The sequence below is a fragment of the Lissotriton helveticus genome, chromosome 11, assembly GCF_964261635.1.
Source record: "Lissotriton helveticus chromosome 11, aLisHel1.1, whole genome shotgun sequence".
NCBI lineage: Eukaryota > Metazoa > Chordata > Amphibia > Caudata > Salamandridae > Lissotriton > Lissotriton helveticus.
Genome location: NC_136072.1, coordinates 1,109,782,991 through 1,109,809,749, shown reverse-complemented (window position 1 = coordinate 1,109,809,749; position 26,759 = coordinate 1,109,782,991). Strand labels below are relative to the sequence as shown.

Below are 26,759 nucleotides of genomic sequence, written 5' to 3'. Positions count from 1 at the left end.
GCCTAATTTTGGCGGGTGGGCGTTACTTCCGTTTAGCTTTGCTGAGAGGTCCGAAATGAATAGATTAAACTGATGCGGAGCCAGGACGCATACCTGTTTTAAGCCAGATGTTGTACGCACTTTTTTTGATAATTGAGCTATGTTTCCCATCCCATCTAAACTGCTTCTCATAGTTATGTTTTATATCTTTGAAGCTATGTGCTGTATGAGGTGCAAATCATAGCCCACTGGTGCCATTTAGTCAGGATGTCATGTGGCTAGAAGTAAAATTGTATAGACAATGTTCTTAGGACTGCCAAGGTAGAGAGAAGACACAGAGGGCCTTATTATGATGTTGGGAAGATGTCACTGTTGTGGAACTGGACCAACCGACGTCTGGTCGGCGGTCCCGTTGGCAGCATTACAATGTGACCACATATCACATACTTCCAACTTTCCATGGGAGCTTGTGCTGCAGGTGTAAACCGGCCGTAGCAGAAGCTCTCAGAGAGAAATGGGATAATCTATTCATCCCTGCACTACGTGGCAGACACCTCAAGGTGCCTGACACATGGTGCATGGATCAACAGAGGGCACCCCCAAACGGAGGGCGCAGAGAGAAGGGGGTCCTATTAGGGCCCTCCAAAGTCACTTTCCAACAAGCTTTCCATGCCAGAAAGCCCGATATAGAAAGCCTGTCGGAAACTGACATCGTAATCCCGACAGTGGAAACACCATCCATTGGGCTAACGGTCAGGCCTCTGACTGGCTGACAGGCTCATTGAGCCTGTCAGAATCCAGCTGGAATAACTGGCGATTTCACTTTTGAATGCCTGCATTCTAATGCGGCGGTCGAAAGTGAACCCCATGGGGTGACTCGGAAAGCTTCTGACCTGCAGTCGGAGGCACGCCGAGTCTCATCGTTATGAGGCCCTGAGTATTCAGTAGGGAACTTCACGAAAAGAGATAAGTAAACATTCTGGGTCTAATTTACACAGGCATCTAAGAGTACTGCTGCCTATACTCAGAACTACTTTTCTGAATCAGTCCTGCTGTCTTAATAGAGGCCATGGAGCACTGATTGATGGTGGACCAAGATTGGTTCTGTGTACGTAAGTTGAGATCCTACTTTATTAGGCTTCTACATGAAGTTTTGTTTTTATACATAGAACAGCTATTCATTTTTATTAAGGGAAGCTTGAGGCCTCACTCAATTTTGCAACAAGGTTGGTTGTTCTCCTCGTATTGGTTCTTTTATCATGTATGTTATCCAATATATTTGGCATTTTTTATGACTAAGCCCCCCTGTCTTGGGAGTCACAAGATGAATGCTGGACAAGTAATTTCAGAGTGCCACTCTATGGGGCGCGATTACGAGTTTGACGGTGTGGTGGCAGGGCTTCCCCACAGCTGCACTGCCAAACTCTTGTGAGAACCGCCCACAGTATAGTTACCTTTTTAGTCATTGGCGTGCGATTCCTTACCTATTTCAATGGGAACGTAAAAAACAGTTCTAGAGTGGCATGGACTGAAAAGTCCATGCCCTGCTGGAACTGCTGTGCATGCACACAGGAGGACTCATGTTGTGCCACCCCTAGTGTGCATCCACAGAGTGTGAGGCACAAGGGGCCCACTTGGGCCCCCTATGTTTCCTTTGCGCTAGGGTTTTCATTAAGGAAGAACCATCATAAAAACTCTGGCAGAGAGGAAACCTGTAATATGCTTGGAGGGACCATGGTATTCCCATCAAGCATGTGGATGTCTCTGGACCGCCACGCCACCACCAGGGAATGCCCGTTCCCTGGCGGTGTCAGCGGTCTCAGGGCGGCAGAACCTCTAGGGTCATAATGTGGCAGCCGTAAGACCGCCACCACCGCCCACCACGAGTCTGGCAGTCCGAGGACCACCAGACTTGTAATTGGGTCCTAAGTGTGCCTATGACGAGGAGACACTACACAAAACATGCAAAAGGTGGTGGGAGACTGCTTGCAATAAGTCTCACCATTGGCAATAGTTCAGGGTAGCACTCAAACCCATCAGTCTTTGGCTCACCATGCCACCTCAGTTTGGACCCAGCCATAAGCAAATCAGTCTGGGCCCTGCCTGTCATGGGAACTGTCCAGCCAGAACTGCCAAGCTGAATCTTCCATGAACTGGAACACAAGCAACCCAGGACCCTTGTATGCATTAGCACATCTCTGATGTTGGGGCTGCGGTAATGGGAGAATAGATGCCAACTTTTTGTGATCACTTTATTCACTTTGTTAGACATGGGGTTATAAGTTGTTACGCACACAATCCCCGGCTCCCATGTTTCCCACTGTATATCCTTCACCAAAACATCCCTGTTTTGGTTCCTTGCTCCTCCTTTACACTTCTCAATAATTTTACTCGGATTCTGCCTGGCACTTAGTTTTCTCTCACACCCATCAAGTACTGTAAAGTCTCTGATACATTCTAGACCTAAGATCAAACCTCATATTTCACCCACAAATGGTATCAACAGCACATCAATCATCCTATATAGAGAATAGATAATCAACCCACCAGCCTATCAAAGACACCAAAAACCCATGTTCTGTCCTGTTCAGGACTTAATTAACACATTTCATCCTGTTTAGGACTTCATCAACCCATGTGTCATCCCATCAGTGGCAAAAATAACCCACGTCAGTATCAGTATGATTCATCCGATTTGGTAGATCAAAAGTACAGTGATACTTCTAACCAGAATATAAATCGCCTAGGACCTCTGGTGTCTCCTAGCTATGTGATGGATGTACGTTGTTACAACGCATGCTTTTACTACGCATGCCTTTACAACGCAGTTTTTTCAACGCAAGCCGTTACAACGACTTGCGTTGGGGGGTGCTGGATAGTGAATAGTTTAATTTACTATTCCAACTCCAGTCCCCGTGGATAGTAGGGAAACCTAGAGCGCCCCCCAGCGCAATTCGTTGTAATGACTTCAGTTGAAAAACCTGCGTTGTAAAGGCACTGCGTGGTAAAAGTTGCGTCGTAAAGGATGTTTCCCTATGTGATCACCAATAACAAGTAGTTGAAGTGTAGACCTCACATTGTCAATAACTATTCTCTTTTGAAAACAGAACTTCAGTGAGTTTGGATGTACATTTACTGTTAAGCAAGGCAGCAGTATCTCACATAATATTTCAATAGTGGTATCCATAGCACAGGCTTTTTCTGAAACCAGCACCAGGTGCCCCGATTAATACCTTAAACCCCATATCTCAATATACATTGTGTGATGTGAAAGTTAGACTTCTCAAACCTTCATGGACAGGGCCACTGTAAGGAGTGTCAGTGTAATAACCATGAGACCGTAACCAGTCAGCAGAAGAGATTTCATTCCACACCTTTTAATTAACCAGCCCTGGTGAAAGAGAAAACATGATGGAAATCATTATTGATGACAGGTGGAAAATATAAACATAAATGTCCATGCTGTTCTCCTAAATTCCTCAATTGCAATACAGTCCTATAATGGCAATCGGAATACATGCAGCAGGCAAGGTGTAGGAATTAACTCTGCACAGATTAGTAGTTCCAACACTGGAGTTTAGTCATAGCTGAAAAAGGCTCCAATCCACAGGAACAATCCATTTACAAAGGAGGCTCAGCTTCAACTGATCTTTCCTCATACGATCATTCTGAGGCTCCTAGCAATAGGAACAAAAACCTAGAATGCCACACATCTCCCTTCTTTACAACTCAGAGCAAAGTACTTACGACAGCATGCAAGAATAAAAAACACAAAGTACATGGAAGAATACATGGAAGAAAAACAAAGCTCACGCTCATAACAAAAACAATGAATTACTGTACATAATCGTTCAAGTATGTGGAAGAAACCCTTGCAGACCTGCACACAGTACCAGAAGCCCTGACTAAATCCTTAGAGGTTTCAGAGGTGTTAATCGACCTACCAAACAGAATTGAGCTCTTTGAACTTCCCAGGGAACTTTTGCCACTTTTAGAACTTTTGCACAAAACCTTATCAGGATCTTCATATGGGGACGAAAAGGTACCAGATCATCTCTAACAACAACCACCCTATTCAGGTTCCATATACGGTGGTCAGCAGTTTTGACTGCATTCCTAAAAACTTTGACAACTTACAATGGTTTAAGAAAAGTAGAAGAATTGACTTGTATGCATGGGTTCTTAACCAAAACCCAATCTCCCACTTTTACAATGGTCTCTTTTACACTCTTCCTCTGGTAATAAAGCTCCTTACGAGCTACACATTTTTTTTGATTCTGCAAGTTTCCAACCTTGCTCATCATTACTCACACCCTGAGAATTCTGAAAGTCATTTACCCATGTAAGTGCCACTAGCGTGTTAGAACGTCTTCCCCTAAACAATTCAAAAGTTTTGTTTAGCTGTGGCATGAGATGAAACTCTATAAACCTCAACCTTCTTATTAATTTCATCATGCCAGTCTGATCCAGAGGACTTAGCCATCTCAATTGTCTCTTTTAGGGCACGATTGAAGCGTTCCACCATCCTGTTGGTTTCTGGATGATATAAAGCACACTTCTTGTGCCTAATCCCATATAGACCTAAGAACTCTTGCATTTCTCTCGACACAAATTGGACATCATTATCAATTAATATGCAATCAGGGATACCTTCCCTGGCTATAAGATTTTGTAAGAATTTTATCAAAGATAGAAAGGTCAAAAGTTCACTCAGGAACAAAACTGAGCCAGGCTCAGGGAGACTCCTTCTCACACGAACGTGGTTGGAAATCTGAGGTATGGTGGCTCAGCTGGGTAGTGTGATGTCAGGGCTGGCAGCTGATTGGCTGGGTTTTGGACCACATAATGATGATGTTAGGTTACAAAACAATGTTCTTAACTATGGGTTTTTTCTATGCAGTTTTTCTTTTACTGCTATGCTCATTCTTTTACCGTGAGACTCTCATCATGACGACGGGGAAGATACAAGCATGTGAATCTATGAAAGATCAATACTGGAGAACAAATCATCATCATCCTCAACTTGAACAGAATCATCAGATGAAGTTTCTTCACTAGAGTTAACCAAACATGACAAAGCATCTGCAGCGTTGTTGTCCACACCAGGCAGGTACTTAATTTGGAAATCATAGTTTTGAAGACCCACTACCCATTTAGTGATCCTACTAGACACAGCATCAATGCCTTTCTTTTTGAATATTTCACACAAAGGCATGTGGGCAGATCTAACTTCAAACACATTTCCCCACAAGAGGTTCTTTAGTTTCTTGATGGAGCAAAAAACAGCGAGAGCCTCTCTTTCAATAACCAAATTTCTCTCAGACTCCGTGACAAAAATAAAATTACATCATCTCGATCACAATTTTTTAGGAACAGGACAGCACCAAGACCCTTCATACTGACATCAGTTAACAAAAATGATTTTCTCTTGGGATTAAAGCAACTCAGCTTAGGAGCCGTGTTCAATTTCTCCTTAAGATTGCAAAACTCATCTTCACATGCTTGGTCCCACAAAAATTCACTCCCCTTGTGTAACAAAGATCTCATCTGGACACAATGAGAGGCGAAACCCTGCACAAATTTGCTATAATATTCCGCCAATCTTAAGAAACTCATCAATTCCTCTTTGTTAGTAGGTGAATGCAATTTACAAATGGTATTAACAAGATCTGCCCTGGGCATGACACTGCCCGCAGAAATGGTGTGACCCAGATAATCAATAGATTGTTTCTTTCCTGAACTTACACTTCTCTATTTTGACTATGAGATTGTATTCATTGAGTTTGCCCAGAACTTGTATAACATGTTCATCATTTTCTTTATTGTTTCGCCCATATATCAGTACATCTTGATACGCCCTTACACCTTTGATATTTTTTAAGACCTTTTCCAAAGCCCTCTTAAAAACCGAAGCAGCTGAGACAAGACCAAATGGTAGCCTAACAAAACGAAAAGTACTAAATGGAGTCACAAAAGCAGTGAGGTCTTTGGAATCTTCTCTCAACATAATCTGATGATAAGCAGATTTGAGGTCTATGGTACTAAAAACCTCTGCACCTTGAAGTAGCATCAATAAATCTGCGATCTTGGGCAAAGGATAGTGATCCACTACCGCATGTTTATTCAACTCTCTTAAGTCCACACAGAGAAGCAAAGACCCATCAGTTTTCCTAGCAGCGACCACCGGAGCAAGCCAAGGATTAGCCTCAGCCTCCTCAATTATGCCTTCTACGTTCAAACTCAGACAACACTTGCTCACGCACAGCAACAGGAATATTGCGAACTTTACTGCACACAGGTTTAGCACCATCAACCAACCTAATGTGATGGACATAATCACTCAAACAGCCTAAAGTTTCACTAAAAACTTGAAGAAACTTAGATTTCACTGCCTGCAAGAAATCTTCAGAAGAGTTGTCTGCCACAGAAGAAATTAAGTGTATATTGAAGTTTTTTTTATATATAATAGGTGGTGAAGAATTTGGATCCAAAATGATGCCAAGATCTCTTTGATGGAACCAGCTTAGTATGCTGTCTCCTTTTTGAGAAATGTAAATCTTGGCATGAATCATTATGTCTTTTTACTCTATAGGACCACAAAAATAACCTAAAAGTTCAATTGGTTCACCGCCATAGGCACGTGGTGTTATATCAGGAGGACACATTTTTATCACATACTTTATTTTTTTGAGATAAAATTCTTTTGAAACAATGGTGATTTTAGCACCAGAGTCAAACAAAAAAGAGGTACTCTCCCCTTGCACCAAAACATCATCAATGGGACCATTCTTACTCTCATTATTAATGACTTGTAGGAGAATTTGACCACAGTCAAGCTCAGGATCAGTGTCACTTACACTATCACAATCCTCATAAATTTCATTCACTTTCCCTATATAAGATTTTACTTTACACACAGCAGTAAAATGACCTTTCCTTTTTCATTTAGAACATGCAGCCTTCCATCCTGGACATGACTTATCATTTGCCAAATTACCCAACTTGCCACAGCGAAAACATTTGGGTTGAAAAGAATCACATTTTTTGTTCACTGGATCTAACTTCTTTTGATCAAGTTGTTTAGTTACCTTTTGGGTTTGTGTAACCAATTGAACTGAATCTTTTTCTTTTAATCAACATTTTTTGTATCACATCTACACACTTAACCCGTTCGCTGCTAGGCCTTTTCCCCTCCTGTGCTAAGCCTTTTTTTGGCGATTTGGGGTAGTGCTCGCTTAGGCCCCTGTAAATTTTTGACCACATAAGGTATCCACGCCAAATTTGTGTCCTTTTCTTCCAACATCATGTGGATTCTAAAGGTGCCCAGGGTTTTTACATTCCTTTGGAGGGGTATCAGAAATTAAGCAAAATACAGTAAAATATTTGTTTTTTTCAGAAAAATTGGAAAAACGGGTTGCAAATGAAAGCCTCTGGGTTTTTCCCTGCAAATGTTATCAAAAAAGGGTTTGTGGGGCTGTAATCAGCATTTTCCCAGCTTTTAGGGAATGACAGTCTTTTGTTAGAGAAACCAACATTTTTCACACAGTTTTGGCATTTTTCTGGGACATAGCCTATTTTTGCTTTTTTTAGTGCTTTCAACCTCCTTTCAGTTAATGGTAGAAATGAGGTTGAAAGCAATAATGGATCCTGTCTAAATCCATGAAGGTTTCTTTATAGAAACTAACAGTTAAATATTGGAAAAATTTAAAATTAGTTGAAAAAACAGCCTTTTGTCTCAACGTTTTCACCTGTAACTTCTTGTAATTTTGACATCTCTTTAAAAGCAATATACCGTTACATCCGTTGGACCTTCCTGGTTGTGGGGATATACAGGACTTGTAGTTTTGCCAAGAACCCGATGAACCAAGAGCCAAAAACTGAGCAGCAACTTGCAATGGTATTTTATTATGTACCGGGTATAGAGCAATTATTCTGGGAAAATGTATACATGTAAAAATCAGTATGAAAGACACCTATGTATTTTTGGATTGGGTACAAATTATAGAGTTTAGAAATAGTATATATTTCCACACTTTGAAAATTGGGAATACTCATACTAGCATGAGAATTATTGGGGATTTTTAAAAATGATTTTTTTTTCACACAATGTCTTTCATTTTGAAGGGAGATATGCATGAAAACTCAATAGGTAATAACAGTTGATTTACAAATAGGAATTACCTTAAGTCTCTCGATAAAAACGGTACCTCACTTGTGTGGGTCGGCCTTGTGCCTGCGACAGGAAATGGGGCAAAATGCAACGTGGTTATACCTCAATTTCGCAGGTAAAAATTGACCCTTTTTTGGCAAAGGGCCTAGCTTTAGTTTTTGCACCCTAGCTCTGCCGGCAACTAGGGAAACCTAGCAAACCTATACATTTTTAAAAAGTAGACACGCTGGGAAATCCATGATGGGGTGACTTTACTGCCTCCCACCAGGTTCTGTTACCCAGAATTCCTTGCACACCTAAACAAGTGTACAAAAAAACACATTTTCCCCACATTTCTGTGGTGGAAAGTTCTGGAATCTGCATGGATCAACAAATTTCCTTCCATCCTGCTTTTCCCAAAGTCTTCTGAGAAAAATGGTACCCCACTTGTGTGGGTCGGCCTAGTGCCTGCGACAGGAAACGGCGCAAAACCCAACGTGGTCACACCTCAATTTCGCATGGAAAAATGACCATGTTTTGGCAAAGTGACTAGCTGTAGTTTTTGAACCCTAGCTCTGCCAGCACCTTGGGAAACCTAGCAAACCTATACATTTTTGAAAAGTAGACACCCAGGGAAATTCAGTATGGGGTGAATCGACTGCCTCCCACCAGGTTCTGTTACCTAGAATCCCTTGCAAAGCTAAAAAATAAAAATTAAAAAACGCATTTTCCTCACATTCCTGTGGTGAAAAGTTCTGGAATCAGTGTGGATCAACGAATTTCCTCTCACCCCACGTTTCCCAAAGTCTTCTGAGAAAAATGGTACCTCACTTGTGTGGGTCTGCCTAGTGCTTGCATCAGGAAACGGCGCAAAACGCAATGTGGTCGCACCTCAATTTCGTAGTGAAATATGGGCCTTTTTTTGCCAAGTGCCTACGTGTCGTTTTTGAACCCTAGCTCTGCCAGCACCTAGGGAAACCTAGCAAATCTATACATTTTTGAGAACTAGACAACCAGGGGAATTCAGGATGGGGTGACTTGACTGCCTCCCACCAGGTTCTGTTACCCAGAATCCCTTGCAAAGCTAACAAATAAAAATTAAAAAAAGCATTTTCCTCACATTTCTGTGGTGGAAAGTTCTGGAATCTGTGTGGATCAACAAATTTCCTCCCACCCCGCGTTCCCCAAAGTCTTCCGAGAAAAATGGTACCTCACTTGTGTGGGTCTTCCTAGTGCGTGCGTCAGGAAACGGCACAAAAAGCAACGTGGTCGCACCTCAATTTCGCAGTCTAAAATGGGCCTTTTTTGGCAAAGTTCCTACCTGTCGTTTTTTAACCCTAGCTCTGCCGGCACCTAGGGAAACCTAGCAAATCTATAAATTTTTGAAAACTAGACACCCATGGAAATTCAGGATAGGGTGACTTGAGTGCCTCCCACCAGGTTCTGTTACCCAGAATCCCTTGCAAATCTAAAAAATAAAAATAAAAAAATGCATTTTCCTCACATTTCTGTGGTGGAAAGTTCTGGAATCTGTGTGGATCAACAAATTTCCTCCCACCCCGCGTTCCCCAAAGTCTTCTGAGAAAAATGGTACCTCACTTGCGTGGGTCTGCCTAGTGCTTGCATCAGGAAACAGCGCAAAACGCAATGTGGTTGCACCTCAATTTCGCAGTGAAAAATGGGCCTTTTTTTGCAAAGTGCCTACCTGTCGTTTTTGAACCCTAGCTCTGCCGGCACCTAGGGAAACCTAGAAAACCTATACATTTTTGAAAACTAGACACCCAGGGGAACTCAAGATGGGTTGACTCGACTGCCCCCCACCAGGTTCTATTACCCAGAATCCCTTGCAAATCAAAACAATTGCCAAACAAAAAGGAATTTTCCCCACATTTCTGTGGTGGAAAGTTCTGGAATCTGCGTGAATCAACAAATTTCCTCCCACCCCGTGTTCCCCAAAGACTTCTGAGAAAAATGGTACCTCACTTGCGTGGGTCTGCCTAGTGCCTGCGTCCGGAAAGGGCGCAAAACACAACGTGGTCGCACCTCAATTTCGCAGTGAAAAATGGGCCTTTTTTTGGCAAAGTGCCTACCTGTCTTTTTTTAACCCTAGCTCTCCTGGAACCTAGGAAATCCTAGCAAACCTATACATTTTTGAAAACTAGACACCCTGGAAAATTCAGGATAGGGTGACTCAACTGCCTCGCACCAGGTTCTGCTACCCAGAATCCCTTGCAAAGGTAAAAAATTGAAAAAAAACCCGCATTTTCGCACATTTCTGTGGTGGAAAGTTCTGGAATCTGCGTGGATCAACAAATTTCCACCCACCCTGCGTTCCCCAAAGTCTTCTGAGAGAAATGGTGCTTCACTTGCGTGGGTCTGCCTAGTGCCTGCATCAGGAAATGGCGCAAAACGCAACGTGGTCGCTCCTTAATTTTGCATTGAAAAATGGGCCTTTTTTGGCAAAGTGCCTACCTGTTGTTTTTGAACCCTAGCTCTGCCGGCACCTAGGAACACCTAGCAAACCTATACATTTTTGAAAACTAAACACCCAGGGGAAATCAGGATGGGGAGACTCGACTGCCTCCCACCAGGTTCTGTTACCCAGAATCCCTTGCAAAGCTAAAACATTTACAAAAAAATCGCATTTTCCTCACATTTCTGTGGTGGAAAGTTCTGGAATCTGCGTGGATCAACAAATTTCCACCCACCCCGCGTTCCTCAAAGTCTTCTGAGAAAAATGGTACCTCACTTGCGTGGGTCTGTCTAGTGCCTGCATCAGGAAACAGCGCAAAACGCAACGTGGTCGCTCCTCAATTTCGCATTGAAAAATTGGCCTTTTTTGACAAAGTGCCTACCTGTAGTTTTTTAATCCTAACTCTGCCGGCACCTAGGGAAACCTAGCAAACCTATACATTTTTGAAAACTAGACACCCAGGGGAATTTAGGATAGGGTGACTCGACTACCTTTCACCAGGTTCTGTTACCCAGAATCCCTTGCAAATTTAAACAATTGACAAAAAAACACATTTCCTCAAATTTCTGTGGTGGAAAGTTCTGGAATCTCCGTGGATCAACAAATTTCCTCCCACCCCACGTTCCCCAAAGTCTTCTGAGAAAAATGGTACCTCACTTGTGTGGGTTTGCCTAGTGCCTGCATCAGGAAACGGCGCAAAACGCGACGTGGTTGTGCCTCAATTTCGCAGTGAAAAATTGGACTTTTTTGGCAAAGTGCCTACCTGTCGTTTTTTAACCCTAGCTCTGTCGGCACCTAGGGAAACCTAGCAAACCTATATATTTTTGAAAACTAGACACCCAGTTAATTCAGGATGGGGTGACTCGACTGCCTCCCACCAGGTTCTGTTAGCCAGAATCCCTTGCAAAGCTAAAAAATTGACAAAAAAAATGCATTTTTCTCACATTTCTGTGGTGGAAAGTTCTGGAATCTGCGTGGATCAATACATTTCCACCCACCCAGCATTCCCCTAGGTCTCCCGATAAAAATGCAAGGGCCCAAAACCTAATGAGGCGACATCAAAATTACCTATCACAAAGCAACCTGGTTTTGGAAGGGGGTTGCCGTGAGTTTTTGGCCCGGGGCTCGGCGTCCATCTAAGGAAACTTACATAACCCACACATTTCTGGAAACTAGACACGCGGGGAGTCCAGAGAGGTATGGCTTGCGTGGGTCCCTCATCATTCTCCTACCCAGAATCCACTGCAAACCTCAAATTTTGCAAAACATTAGCATTTTTCTCACATTTCTGTGTGGTAAAGTTGTGGAATCTGCGTGGACCCTCAAATTTCCTCTCAAACAGCGTTCCCCCAGGTCTCTCGATAAAAATGGTACCTCACTTGCGTTGGTAGGCATAGTGACTGCAACTGGAAAAGGCCCAAATCGTACGGTGGAGACTTAAAAATTACCGATAGCAAAACTACCTTATTTTTTGGGGGGGGCACCTGAGTTTTTTGCTCCGGGCTCGGTGGCCATCTTGGGAAAGTACCAAACCTAAACAGTTCTGAAAACTAGACACCCAGGGGAGTCCAGCGAGGTATGGCATGCGTGGGTCCCCCAATGTGTTTCTACCCAGAATTCCCTGCAAACCAAAAGGTTTTGGGCCCTTGCCTGTTGCGGGTCCTTGAGCCACCCACGCAAGTGAGGTACCATTTTTATCAGGAGACCTGGGGGAACGCTGGGTGGGAGGAAATTTGTGTAAGCCCAGTGATGCCTTGCTTTTACACACAAAAATGTGTGAAAAAACTAATTTTTTCAGCTACATTTGAGGTTTGCTAGGGATTCTGGGAAAAGGAACTTGGAGGATCCATGCAAGCCGTACCCCCTTGAAAGCTCCCGGGTGTCTACTTTCCAAAAATGTGTGGGTTTGCTAAGTTTCCCTAGATGGCAACCGAGGAAGGAGTGAAAAACCCATGTGCCCCCCCTAGCTAAACCAATTAGTGTTGACAAAATTAGTTGTTTACTTCTGCAGCCTGAAAATTTGGGTGCAATATTGCAAGGAAAATATGACGGACATTGTGAGTTTTGCAGGAAATTGTGGATAAAATTAATTGTTATATTTCACCAGAGAGACATCACCATGTACTCCCATGGGTTTTCAACAATATCTACAATTGGTAGGTTATTCGTAGGCGGAATGTACACCTTGGCAGAGAGAATAAATAGACCATGATCCCTGCACAGCCATCTATTCCTCAAACACACACTCATACTCGTTGGATTTGGCACAAGGGCGAGTGATGTTTCAATATATGTAATTTTATTAACAAGAGATTTCACAAAAATGAAATGCACTGTCAATTATATGGACAAAAAAACTGAACCAATGACTCGCAGCTCGTGAGCTGTAAATCCACTTCAAGGCACCAACCACTTTACAGGCAATTCACACACCTTTCATACCTGACACACAGAAGACCATTCACACCACCAGGCACAAAAGCAACTCATCACAACATTTACAAAAAAGTAACAAGGTGCGCCCTGCTTCAAACATAAAAAAAAAATCAATTACTACACAGACATCAAGTCCTCAAACACACACACATACTGGTTGGATTTGGCACGAGGGTGAGTGATGGTTCAGTATATACAATTGTATTAGCAAGTGATTTCACAAAAATGGAAAGGACGAGAAACTGAACCATTGACTCACAGCTCGTGAGCTGTAAAGCCACAACAAGGCACCAACCTCTTTACAGGCCATTCATACACCTTTGATATGTGTGACACATACAAAACATTCACACAGCCTGCCGCGGACCCATCACATTACTACACTTCCACCAGCAGACAACGCCATTCAAGGGCCCATTACTTTCACACGTCCACATTCCTGACACAGCAACTACACAAACTCATAGATTGCATGGAGTGGCGCTCAGCTAGCACTGTGTGTAGTAACCAGCATTAAGTCACTTCCCACACACCGCCAGCCGAGCACCAGTCCACGCACACCACCAGCCAAGCACCAGACCACACACAAATTCTTGTGTATCTCATTTAAAATCTTAAAACAGTCGACCCCTAAAATGCTAATGCCTTTGTTGAAGATGTATGTGCCTACGCGGGCCCTACGTTCAGCTGGCCAGAATCTGGTTGAGATCCCCCGGTTCAAACAAAGCAGAGCCGGTGGACATTCCTTCCGCTTTTTAGCAGCAAAGTTATGGAACGCTCTACCAGTCCATGTTCGAGAAATAAATGAGCTGTATCAATTCAGGAAAGCCATTAAGGCTCATCTATTCCCTTAAAATAACTGTGTCCTTTCTGTTCTCAGTTTTGTTTTACTCAGGATTAGCGCCGGAACGCCCCTTTGCTGGGGCAGCTGTGCGCTTTACAAATTTTATAACATAACATAACATAACATAACACACCACCAGTCAAGCACCAGACCACGCACACCGCCAGCCAAGCACCAGTCCACACACACCGCCAGGCAAGCGCCACTCTACACACACCGCCAGCCAAGCACCAGTCCAGGCACACCACCAGCCAAGCACCAATCCAAACCACCACCAGGCAAGCGCAAGACCACGCACACCGCCAACCAAGCACCAGACCACGCACACCGCCAGCCAAGCACCAGTCCACACACACCACCAGGCAAGCGCCACTCCGCACACACTGCCAGCCACGCGCCAGACCATGCACACCGTCAGACAATCGATGCTACAAGCAAACCAACATCATACTTTAGTTTTTTTTCAATAAATAAAAAAACAAAAACAAATTGCAAATTGATACAAATCTACTAACACAGCAACTAAAACTAAACACACTACACAAATGCCAACTTTGAAACTGAACAACAAGCTTTAAAGAATAGAGGCCAGGCAGTTCACTTTACCACTCATGGATGCTCCCACAAATTATTTTGCGTGTGGTACATTCTAAAACAAGCAGGTACGCACAGCCCAGGGTGAGAAGGACAGTCAGGGCAGTACAAATTAACCTCCTTCCGCAAACCTCTTCGCCAACAGACTCTACATCTCCGACTGGGAAAGTCTTTTGAGGATGTAGGAGGAATTTGATCAGGAAGGTAGCGATCTTTCAATCTGGCAACATCCTCCACCCCTCCAACTCTAGGAACACTTGCCTGTTCCACTAAAACAAGGCTGCCAATTCCAGACTCCTGAAACTTTACAAAAGTCATCTTTGACTGAGGACAAGATTGCTGGAACACAACAAAAACATTAAAGGTTGCCAAGTGGAAAAGATGGATAGCCAACTTCTTATACCAAAATGTAAGCCTTACGAAGAGCAGCATACGGTTCCAACCTCTGATCTACTCTGTCAACACCACCCATGTGCCTATTATAGTCTAAAATGCACACAGGTTTGCGCGCTTCTGCAACCTGACCCCAAACAGTCACCGGTTCAGTGCTTTCATCATGTATGGAAGTCAACATGTAGACATCTCTCCTGTCTGAAAACTTCGCAGCTAGAAGCTCCTCACAACGCAATGAACTGCACTGTCCCCGAGCAAGCTTTTGACAAACAAGTTCTTTTGAGAAACCTTTACTGTTAGAGCGGATTTGCCACAAGCAACAGTGTCCACTTTGGCCAATTCCCTGAACAACCGCACACCAGTGTAGAAGTTATCTACATATAAATGATGGCCTTTGTTAAAAAATCCTCTACTAAGTTCCCACACAATTTTCTCAGTCACTCCAAAAGTGGACGGACAACCAGGGGGGGTTAATCCTGGATTCCTTACCGGTGTACACCCTGAAATTAGAGACATATCCAGTCCGACTGTCACACAGCATATACAACTTAATTCCATAGCGTGCCTCTTACTAGGAATGTATTGCCTAAATACCAAGCGGCCCTTGAACAACACCAACGACTCATCCACTGCAATTTTTGATTCCCAGGAGCAAGGATCTCAGGAAATCGATCATCAAAGTGATCAATGACAGGCCGAATCTTGAAAAGACGTTCACAATGAGGGTGATCTTGTGGCAAAGCTAAACCATTATCGACAAAATGCATCATCCGAAGCAGAAGCAAATACCTATCACGACTCATGACTGCCGGAAATATAGCAGTTGCCATCATGGGACTAGTAGACCAATATGAAGCCATTGATGGTTTCCTGAGCAAGCCCATCAAAAAAGTTAAACCCAAAAACTTTTTCATCTCTTCCAAATGTGTGGTAGTCCACCGGGTAGCACTAGCGCGGGGCTTAAGGCTGGCACTGTTCTCCCTCAAAAACTGTTCTGCATACAAATTAGTCTGCTCAACAATCTCTGCCAAAAACACATCATCCATAAACAACTGAAAAAAATCAATCGGCAAAAAGTTTTCAGTGTTCACCCTACACCCTGGAACACCAGTAAAGTCTGGCAATGCCGGCTGCACCATGCCTAGGGGCAACACAGAGGTCAGAACTTTCAACTGGAAGACTTGCAACCCCCTGCTGCCGCCCAGCTGAATCTTGCCTCACGGTACCAACAGGAAGTCTTGCAGCCCCAGGCTGCCGCCCAGCTGCCTCTTGTTTCACTATACCAACGTGACGTCTAGCAGCCCCAGGCTGCACCCCAGATGCTTTTCGCTGCACTATCGTCACAGCAATGTCCTCCTCTAACACAGGCACTTCATCCACACCAAAAGTAGCTTCATCAGCACTCAGTATCTTCATCATCAGACAATGCCATGTGGAGAGAAAACTCACTACCAGAATCTTCACCTCCCACCTCTGCCTCAGAATCAGAGTCAGTCTCTGCACCATGGTCAGAGGAAGAATCAAAAAGCATTCCAACAACTTGCTGAGCAGAAATCCGGTGACTAGCCATTATCCGTACTAAGAAAGGAGACTGCACAAACAACTCAACAACCAACACTGTGCAAAGTAGGTAAAAAAGTAAGCCTTTATCACAAAGATCTATATACTGAAAAACTATACAATTCACTTACAAAATACAGCCACACTCACCAGCACCTACTCTGCAAAGACACAGCAAATAGTCAACGATATCCCACTAGAAAGAAGAAAAACAAACTTAAATCTAAAGAAAGCAAAATACAAATCAAGCACAAATGCAAAACATGTTTCCCAATCACAAAAAAAGAAACCAAACATACTCGTATTACTACACACTTTGCAAAAAAAAACATTTACATTAAAATTGTACACAAAAAGGTCTCTTACCAAACACATGCAACTACACAAACAGCAGAACCACCAGTAACGAAACCGCACACTGCAACAGTCTAAAGAGAAAATAAAACATTACACTTTACAAGAAAAAAACAATACACATTACAACAGGCTATGTCACAGGGTATGTCACAAATGGGGTGTCTGTCCCCATAGGGGCAGAATATAAATCTTTTTAAATTTGGGCCCCCTGGAAGCAACCCTTGCCCAAGGGGTCGCTTCCATTTAAAAAAAAATTCCCTGGTGTCTAGTGGAATTTTTTGCTCCCTCCTAAGGGCAGAAAGGCCAAATTAAGACAGAATATATTTTTTAACAAATATGGGCCCAAGGAAGCGACCCTTGGCCAAGGGGTCACTTCCATTTTAAAGAGCAACAAAATCCCTGGTGTCTAGTGGGCTTTTATGTCCCCCCCCGGGTCCAGATTCAGAAAAAAACCAGCTGATCTGCCCTCAGGTGGGGGGGGGGATCGGGGGCAGAAAAGTCTAAAATATTTACATTGCCCCCGGGAAGCGACCCTTGCCCAAGGGGTCGCTTCCTTTTCAATAAAAAAAAATCCCTGGTGTCTAGTGGGCTTTTCTACCCCCCCCCCCCCCCTGTGTCCAGAATCAGCCAAATAAACAGCCGATCTGCCCCCAGGGGGGGCAGAAAAGTCTAAAATATTGATATTGCCCCATGGAAGCAACCCTTGCCCAAGGGTCGCTTCCTTTACACAAAAAACCAAGCCCTGGTGTCTAGATGGTCAAATCATCTCCTTACTAAACAACTCTCTAGAGACCGGATACCTACCATCTAGCTTCAAAGAGGCGAGAGTCAAGTCTCTATTAAAGAAACCAGGGGCCGATGTAACCAACTTAAAAAACTATAAACCGATCTCCCGGTTACCCTTCTTGGCTAAAGTCCTAGAACAGCATGTTCTGAAAACACTTTCATCTTTCCTGGAGGATCACCATCTCCTCCAGGGATGCCAAGCTGGGTTTCGAGCACATCAAAGCACTGAGTCGGTAATGCTCTCAGTGCTTGATGAGCTGAGAGCTATCGCTGACAGAAAAAGACCCTGCGCCCTGATATTATTAGACCTATCAGCGGCATTTGATACTGTCAGCCATACTCTACTACTGGACAGACTCACCACTTTAGGTATTCAAGACCAGGCTCACCAATGGCTTGAATCCTTCCTGTCTGGTAGGTCCCAAAGGATTCAACTGGGCGATGCTGTATCTGATTTATGGTCGCTTGACTGTGGAGTCCCTCAGGGTTCTGCCCTGTCCCCACTCCTCTTTAACGTTTATCTGCAACCTCTGGTAACTGCCTTAGTAAATATGGGCTGTAAAATTTTCAATTATGCAGATGATACCCAGCTGCTGCTCAGCATTGACAACACTGTTTCCGCCCAGACTCAAGCACAAAATATCCTCAGTTTTACTGTGAGATGGATGACAGCTAACTCACTAAAAATGAATCCTGACAAAACAGAGGTCCTGGTCATCCCCACAATTGAATCACCTTGGAGCGACTTGCTCTGGCCCCAAGACCTAGGTCCTACTCCTAGACCTAGCTCAACCATAAAAAGCCTTGGCATAAAAATTGATGATGAACTCTCAATGGCCAACCAAATTTCATCTGTGGTTGGCACCTGTACGGGACTAATTAGACAACTTCGTAAACTGGTCCCCCTTCTCTCCACCTCCACCCTCCATACGATTGTTTCCGCCATCATAATCTCGAGGTTGGATTACGGCAGTGCCCTTGACCTCGGTCTTCCTCAGTCACTGGTAAATAGATTACAAGTAGTGCTAAATGATGCAGCTAGATTGATCTCCAGATTGCCTAGAAGAGCACATGCCACCCCACTGTTACGCAAGTTGCACTGGCTCCCTATAAAACAGAGAGTGAAATTTAAGAGCCTCTGCATAGCTCACAAAGCTATATATGGCCTAGCCCCTGTTTACATAAAAGAACGCCTGGAGGTTTATACTCCGGGACGCTCATTGCGATCCTCTGAGGCACAATTTCTGTCATGCCCGCTGTACAAACCTTCCTCAAAAGGTGGCAGATCTTTTACAATACAGATCTTGAACAAGCTACCTGACCAGCTTCGTAAAGAATCCAACTTGCTCCACTTTCGGAAATTACTCAAAACTGTCCTCTTTAGAGAAGTATTAAATGCAGAGTAACTCTCTTTAGATCTATTTCCTTTTTTATCACCTATGTAGCAAGCCGTCTCCCCCCCCATGTTCCGAGCGCTAAGAGAGCTGGCGGTGATTTAGCGCTATATAAATCTCAATTAACAATAACAACCGTGGGCTTTTCTACCCCCCTGGGTCCAGAATCGGCCAAAAAACAGCCGATCTGTCCCCAGGGGGGGCAGAAAAGTCTGATTTGTTATGTGCCCCCTATCGCTTCCTTTTTACAAAAAAAGACATCCCTGGTGTCTAGTGGGGGCATTCCTGGTGCAGGATCGCGACGCTGTGCGCGATCCAGCACCAGGAATGCCCTGCATTGGGACGTCAGGGGAGGGGAAACAGTGTTTCCACCCCCCCCCCGATGCCTCAAGGCACCGAGAAATGGCCTCCCCACCCCACCGGAGGCCCAAACTTACCTCTATCTCCTGGACGCGCTGGAAAGAAATGGCTTCCAGCGAGTCCAGAGCTTCCTGATGACGTCGGTGCACGCTGTGCGCGCTGACGTTACCAGGTAGCTTGGGGAGGCCCGGGGGTGCGTGAAAGACAAGGATCGCTGCCCCAGGGGGGGGAGCGCCTGCGCTCCCCCGAGGGCTGTGCTGATGACGGAGCGGTACCGTCATCAGCACAGCCCAACCGATGCTGGTGACGGAGCCGCTCAGTCATCAGCATCGAAGGGGGTTAAGGGAATGAACAATCCTTTTAGCAATGACCAAAACATCCTCCGGAGAGGACTCATTTTTTTGCCATAACTCCTCCCTAACACGTTCAATATTACAACCAAGCATGAATTGGTCTCTAATTCTTTCATCAACACAAGAACCAAACTACCATGAGGACGCAAGTTTTCAGTAATGTAATTTTCTATGGATTCATCTTCAAGTTGACACCTGCGACCAAAATTATACCTCTCGAGGATGGTACTGACTTTGGGCAGATAATGTTTGTCCAGTTTAGCTATGAAAATTTCAAATTCATTAAGGTCAGGTTCATGAATATCAGGAAGATTATTGAATACTTCTTGTTCTTCTGATCCTAAACAATGTAGTAACAGAGGTAGTGGTGTGGTCACCGCTGCACCAGCAGTCCGACCGCTCCATTACAACATGGTCAGTCAGACCGCATTAGCACCGCCAGGGATCAGAAATCCCTGGCAGTGTTGCAGCAATGTTGAGGCCGCAATATGCTTGGTGTGGCCACTGCGACCCTCCAATCATATTACAAGTTTCCTCACCTCCACACTTTTCATGGCAGTGCTATCACCAATGGTGGTGAGGAAGCACCATGGGGTGCATGCAGGGGGCTCATGTTGTGCCCCCCTGTCTGCATGTCCCCCCAATTCCTGCAGTGCATGGTCCTGACAGTACATGCCCTGGAGGAAATGCCTTTAAAAGTCATACTCTGATGGGCTATTTTTTATGGCTTTGGCAGTCTTGGAGCGGGGACTGTATTAAGGCATAATAGGGCCCAAAGCATTACCCTTTGATATGAGGTAATTCTTGGACAGGGAGAATGGAGAGTGTGTGACAGGCATCATCATTTTATTTTTTGAAGTTTTACAAAACTCAGAGTAGGGTTTCTGCATGCCGGAATCGGGAGACTTTCCTTGAAATCGGTAGTCTCCCTTCTGAATCGGGATGGTTGGCATATATGTGAGGATGTCTCTTTAAATTGAGCGCACAAAGCAAACACAAGGAGATAATGGACGAAGAGCTGAAACTTTTCACAAACTCACCCCCTGTCACAGATCTAGGTTGAATCCATCATCGTTCTCTAGCTCACTTGACCACCCCAGTTCAGACCCAGCCCATATGTAAATTGAGCTACAGCTCCTGTCAGAGCAGTAAAGTTTGCCTAGCTGGTCAAGCTGGTGCCATGCTTAAGGTGCTCATTCAGCCAACAGAAATGTTTTTCTGGAAAATAAAAAAATCCTGGACTCCTTTCAATCCGGATTCCATAGCAACCACAGCACAGAGCCCGCCCTCCTCCTTGCCGCCACTGATGAAATCCGTGCCCTCCTTGACCAGGGCCAAACAGCAGCCCTCATCCTCTTGGACCTAACAGCAGCCTTCAACACCGTTTCCCACTGCACACTAGCCACCAGACGCCGGCATCCAAGGAAAGGCCCTAGACTGGTTACAGAGAATAAAACTCCCGCCCTTTCTCTCAGAACCGACAGAGATCAGATGCGTAGTATTTCAAGGATCCTCTCCAGCCACACCCTCTTCAACTTCCACATAGCTCCCCTCGTAACCTTCATCAGAAACCACGGGCTCAACATCGTCTCCTACGCCGATGACACTCAGCTTATTCTCTCCCTCACCAAGGAACCCAACATCACCAGGCATAATTCCCAAGAAGGGATGAAAGCCGTTGCAATCTGGATGAGGAACAGCAGGCTGAAACTCAACTTGGAAAAAACAGAAGTCCTCATCCTCGGCTCCACCCCCTCCACATGGTGCGACATCTGGTGTCCCCCTGCCCTTGGAAATCCACCCACCCCAATGGACTAAACACGTGACCTCAGCATCATACTTAACTCACCACTCACCATGAATCGCCAGATCCACACTGTCTCCTCTGCATGCTTCAACACCCTCAGCATACAACGCAAGACATTCAAGTGGATCATCCCTTACTCCATGGAAACCGTCACTCATGCACTCGTCACCAGAAGTAAGTATTGGCGAAATGCGCGGTACGCAAATTCATGCGAAAGCGAATTCGTGCGAATTTGCAGATTTTTTTGCGTGTTCGCAGGGCTTTTTGCGTGTTCGCGGGCCGCTTGCAGCACATCGACCACAAAGTTACCCATGTGGTTGTACATGGGCGCGGCCATCTTGTGCGCGTTGCGTATTTCCGTTTCCGGGCACTATTTGCAAGTTTGCGTTGTGCGCGGGGCGCGATTACATGTTCGTGCGCATTTTTGCTTGCTCGCGGGGAAAATATCGCGCAAACTTACCCACGCGGTCCTCAATGGGCGCGGCCATCTTGTTTTTCATTCATTGCTATGGTTCTGGGCATGGCTTTTCTATCCTCTTTCAATCTTTGCAATCCTTTGTTTCTTTGAACTTTTTTTGCTCTTTTTTGCTCATTATCTATCTCTTTATTTGTTTAGATCTATATTTTGTGTTTTTTTCAACTTGTGTTACTGTAATAACTACTTTCTTTGTTTAGCTCTCTCTTTTATTTTATTTACTTTTTTCCCCCTATTCTTTTCTTCTTTCGCCCAGGACCATGGCAAAGGGAGCCGGGAAAAGCAAGGGGAAGGGTCCCGCACCCCGTACCCGGCTCCCATGCGGGCGATTGCGGGGCGAGGATGTAGTGGCCAGGGAGATTTTCACCACGGTGCAGGTGGCTGCTCTTATATTTTTTGTTCTGCGTCAATTCCCTAAGACCGTGGCAGCATGGGGCAGGCCTGGTCAAGGGTATGTCTTCCGGGAGCGTCACCAGCAGTGGGATAAGTTGTGCAGGGACATGCGTAGGGAGTCGGGGGTCCGTCGTACCTATGAGCAAGCGACTCACTGGTGGGGCGACATCCTCAACCGGGAGCAGGAGCTGCTCGACCTGCTAGGCGTGGAGATCCCTGGCCTTGGTGAGTAGCTATTTAATAACTACTTCTTTTTTCTTCCGCTCTGTGTTATATTGCTAATATATGTTTTTCCAGAAGATCAAGAATGCTTCTGATTCGATTACATTGCTGGTAAATTAATGTTTAAATAGCTTCTGTGGGTGCTCGCCTGCTCAGTGGCATTGCTACTATGCTTACTTGTTTGCAACTATGTGCTCATTTGGCCTGAATATGTATGAGTGTAGTACTTTACAGAACTTTGTAATGCTAGAGAGACTAGAGACTCAAGTCTAATCCTTCCTTTGTACTCCTGCTGCCACTAAGAAGAAGAGATAGTGGTGGATTGATAGGTTGAGTATAGTATGACTTGTTATTAGTAGTAGGACATTTTTTGGTGGTCTGCAATCATGATGACGGACTGTGTCTGTCACGTCGCGTGCTGCTGGGTGCTGGCAGTCTTAGTAGAACCTTTTTGTTGTTGGTTTAGTTAGTGATTTGCATAACTGCGAATCCAGCAAAACTGTACTAGTATCCTCCTAGTTGACCAGATCAGATAGGTCAATACATGTAGTGCATCGGACTCAAGCAACTGGTGAACACCCCCACCCACTACGCCGGACACACGCTGGACCCAATCTTTTCCTCCAGCAAGCACATCTCCTTCAGCCACTCCACCGGACTCCACTGGACCGACCACAGCTGCGTCCACTTCAGCTTCAGAAAGACCACGACCCACCACCTCCCGCAACAAGTTCCCCGTAGGAGCTGGAACAAGATCACCACCGACCAGCTCATCACATCACTTAGCCAGAACCCTCCCGCCGGATCAACGGACCCCAACCAGGCAGCCCTCAACCTCGTACAGTGGATCACCAACTGCGCCGACGACCTCGCACCCATGAAAACCCATCCCAACAGGCCTGGAAGCAAGAAAGCCCCATGGTTCAACGACAACCTCAAGAACTCCAAGAAGAACTGCCGCACCCTTGAGAAAGCCTGGCGAAAGAACCCGACCACAGACAACATGACAGCCCTCAAGCTCGCCACCCGCAAACACCACCAGCTGATCCACACCACCAAGAAGTCAGCATTCAAGGAACGAATAGACAACAATGCACACAACAGCAAGGAACTCTTCAGCATCGTCAAAGAGCTCTCCAACCCCAGCGCCGGAAACAACGACATCACCCCCTCACAAGACCTCTGCGACTCACTCGCAACGTTCTTCCACAACAAGATCGCAGACATACACAACAGCTTCGACGAACAAGCCACGCACCCAACCGCAGAACCAACGCCCCCCACCACCACTCTCCGCTCCTGGACCCCAGTCAACACCGAGGACACCATCCACACGATGAACACCATCAACTCCGGATCGCCAACCGACCCATGCCCCCACCACGTCTTCAACAAGGTCTACTCGTCATCGCACCTCAACTCCGGGACATCATCAACTGCTCCTTCAACACCACCACCTTCCCGGAGAGCTGGAAGCACATCGAACTCAGCGCCCTCCTGAAGAAACCATCAGCAGACCCCACCGACCTCAAGAACTACCACCCCATCTTGCTCCTCCCGTTTCCTGCCAAAGTCATCGAGAAGACCGTCAACAGACAGCTTGCCGCCTTCCTCGAGACAAACGGATCCCTCGACCACTCACAGTCCGGCTTCCGAGCCAACCACAGCACCGAGACCGCCCTCATCTCAGCCACTGACGACATCCGAACCCTGCTCGACAACGGGGAAACAGCGGCCCTCCTCCTCTTGGACCTCTCCGCAGTGTTCGATACTGTCTGCCACCGCACCCTAGTACAACGCCTCAACAACGTCGGAATCCAAGAGAAGGCGCTGGATTGGATCATCTCGTTCCTCGCCGGAAGAACCCAGAGAGTCCGCCTCCCCCCGTTCAGATCCGAGGCCACCGAAGTCATCTGCGGCGTACCACAAGGATCATCACTCAGCCCCACCCTCTTCAACGTGTACATGAGCCCCCTCGCAGCCATTGCACGCCAACACAGCCTCAACATCATCTCCTACGCCGACGACACCCAGCTGATCCTCTCCCTCACCAACGACCCCGCCACCGCCAGAACCAACCTACACGAAGAGATGAAAGAAGTAGCCGAATGGATGAAGAACAGCCGCTTGAAACTGAACTCAGACAAGACGGAAGTCCTCATCCTGGGATCATCACCATCTGCCTCGGACGACTCCTGGTGGCCCCCGGCCCTAGGCAGTGCACCCAAACCAACGGACCATGCACGCAACCTGGGCTTCATCCTGGACTCCTCCCTATCGATGACCAGACAAGTCAACGCCGTCTCGTCATCATGTTTCAACATCCTACGCATGCTTCGTAAGATCTTCCGATGGATCCCCACCGAAACCAGGAAGACGGTCACCCAGGCACTCGTCACCAGCCGACTGGATTACGGAAACACCCTCTACACCGGAACCACAGCCAAACTGCAGAAGAGACTCCAACGCATCCAGAACGCCTCCGCACGACTCATCCTGGACATCCCCGTCAGAGCCGGCTCTCCGGACACCTGAAAGACCTGCACTGGCTCCCTGTCAGCAAAAGAATCACGTTCCGCCTCCTCACCCACGCACACAAAGCCCTCCACGACCTAGGCCAAAGGTACCTCAACAACCGCCTGACCTTCTACACTCCTACCCGCCAACTACGATCAACCAGCCACACCCTCGCCGCCGTTCCACGCATTCGAAGAGCCACCATGGGAGGAAGATCCTTCTCCTATCTGGCAGCAAAGACCTGGAATTCCCTCCCCATCCACCTCCGTCCTACCCAAGACCACCTTGCCTTCAGGAAGCAACTCAAGACCTGGCTGTTCGAGCAGTAGCGGACCCCCCTCCCCAAGCGCCTTGAGACCCTACGGGTGAGTAGCACGCTATACAAATTCTTGATTGATTGATTGATTGTTGCTAATTTGTTTCCCCGAGATAATTTTAGATTGTGGTCAAAGAAATCAAATATTCCAAAAAAACAATCATCCATGTTTGTGTTTATTTCATGATTATCAGCACCTCCCAGGGACAAGAAGACAGCACCACCCCAGACTCCGGCGGAACAGAGTGGGCAGGAACGGTCCTCTGCAGGCTCTTCTGCTGGCCCCAGTAAGTTGTTCTGTTGTTAATATAATTTTACTTCCCTAGCTTTTACAGCTCCTATTCATTCCAAACTTTTTCCTAATTCTATTTTTTATAAAATAGTCTTTGATCTTCTTGTAGACTGTTTCTACATTCTTATCCTGCCTCTCTACCATCACTCTCTGTGCTACTACTATTTACTAATATTATGAGACGTTCTGTGTAGGTAGCTAAGCTTGCCCAGTCGGCAAACGGTGTTAAACAAAACTCTGATCCAGCAATTGCTCTAGAGGCACTCAGTGCAGTCCTCTGGGTTGCCCTTGCTGTCTATTCCAGTCTTCTTAATGTTAGTGCTTTGACAATTTCCAACAACAAAATGTCAATGTCCACCAAGAACAAGCTAGTAGTTGGCTTTTTGATTTGATAGTAGCACACACCATACCGCTAGTGTTTCAGGGACTATTCTGCACGTACAGAAGTATGGACAAGAGAAATAGGACATTGTTGATGATAGGGGCAGTTCGACTTTCCACATACCTCAGTCAGAAGTAACTGTGCGGGACTCTGGACCCCTCACCTTGTTGGAACTTCAAGTCCTCCTGGTGGTTATGAGGAGTAGTTGGTTCTGTCTGTAATTAGAAAAATGTTGCACGTCAAAGAGCAAGCATTCATCAGTTGTGCCAAAAAGAGTTGCATGTTATGGCTAAGCATATAAGTTAACACCCTCCCCAAAACCGTGACTTCTTTTCAGTCCGAATAATTAAAAATTGTTTAACATTTTCTCTTCCATTACGAGACGAAATAGGGGGTGGTGTATGGCATCTAAAAATATGACTTGTATTTTCTAGGCGTCACAACATTGGATGCGGCACTTCCTACCATCAGTGCCGGGGCCAGCAGCACGGAGGGGTCCACTCCAGGGGCAGAAGCGGCAGCGCCACAAGTGCCACCAGGAGGAGCTGAGGGGGATGGCTCAGCAGTGGCAGGCGGTGGTGAATTATTATTATACTCCTTACTTATTGATATTTTAGAGTAGGCTCGCAAAGGAGTGTATGATGTACTGTACAGTAGACAGTACACTACTACAAGTA

At 45.6% G+C, this 26,759-nt stretch overlaps 1 protein-coding gene across 1 annotated transcript in view; it reads right to left on the bottom strand.

The window, feature by feature from the left end:
• LOC144792662 (solute carrier family 2, facilitated glucose transporter member 5-like) overlaps positions 1-26,759 on the bottom strand; it is an 842,308-nt gene that overhangs the window by 258,851 nt on the left and 556,698 nt on the right. The window contains exon 10 of the mRNA XM_078667809.1: positions 3,269-3,370. Coding sequence (XP_078523935.1) covers positions 3,269-3,370 — 102 coding nt within the window. The remainder of the gene's footprint in view (positions 1-3,268; positions 3,371-26,759) is intronic.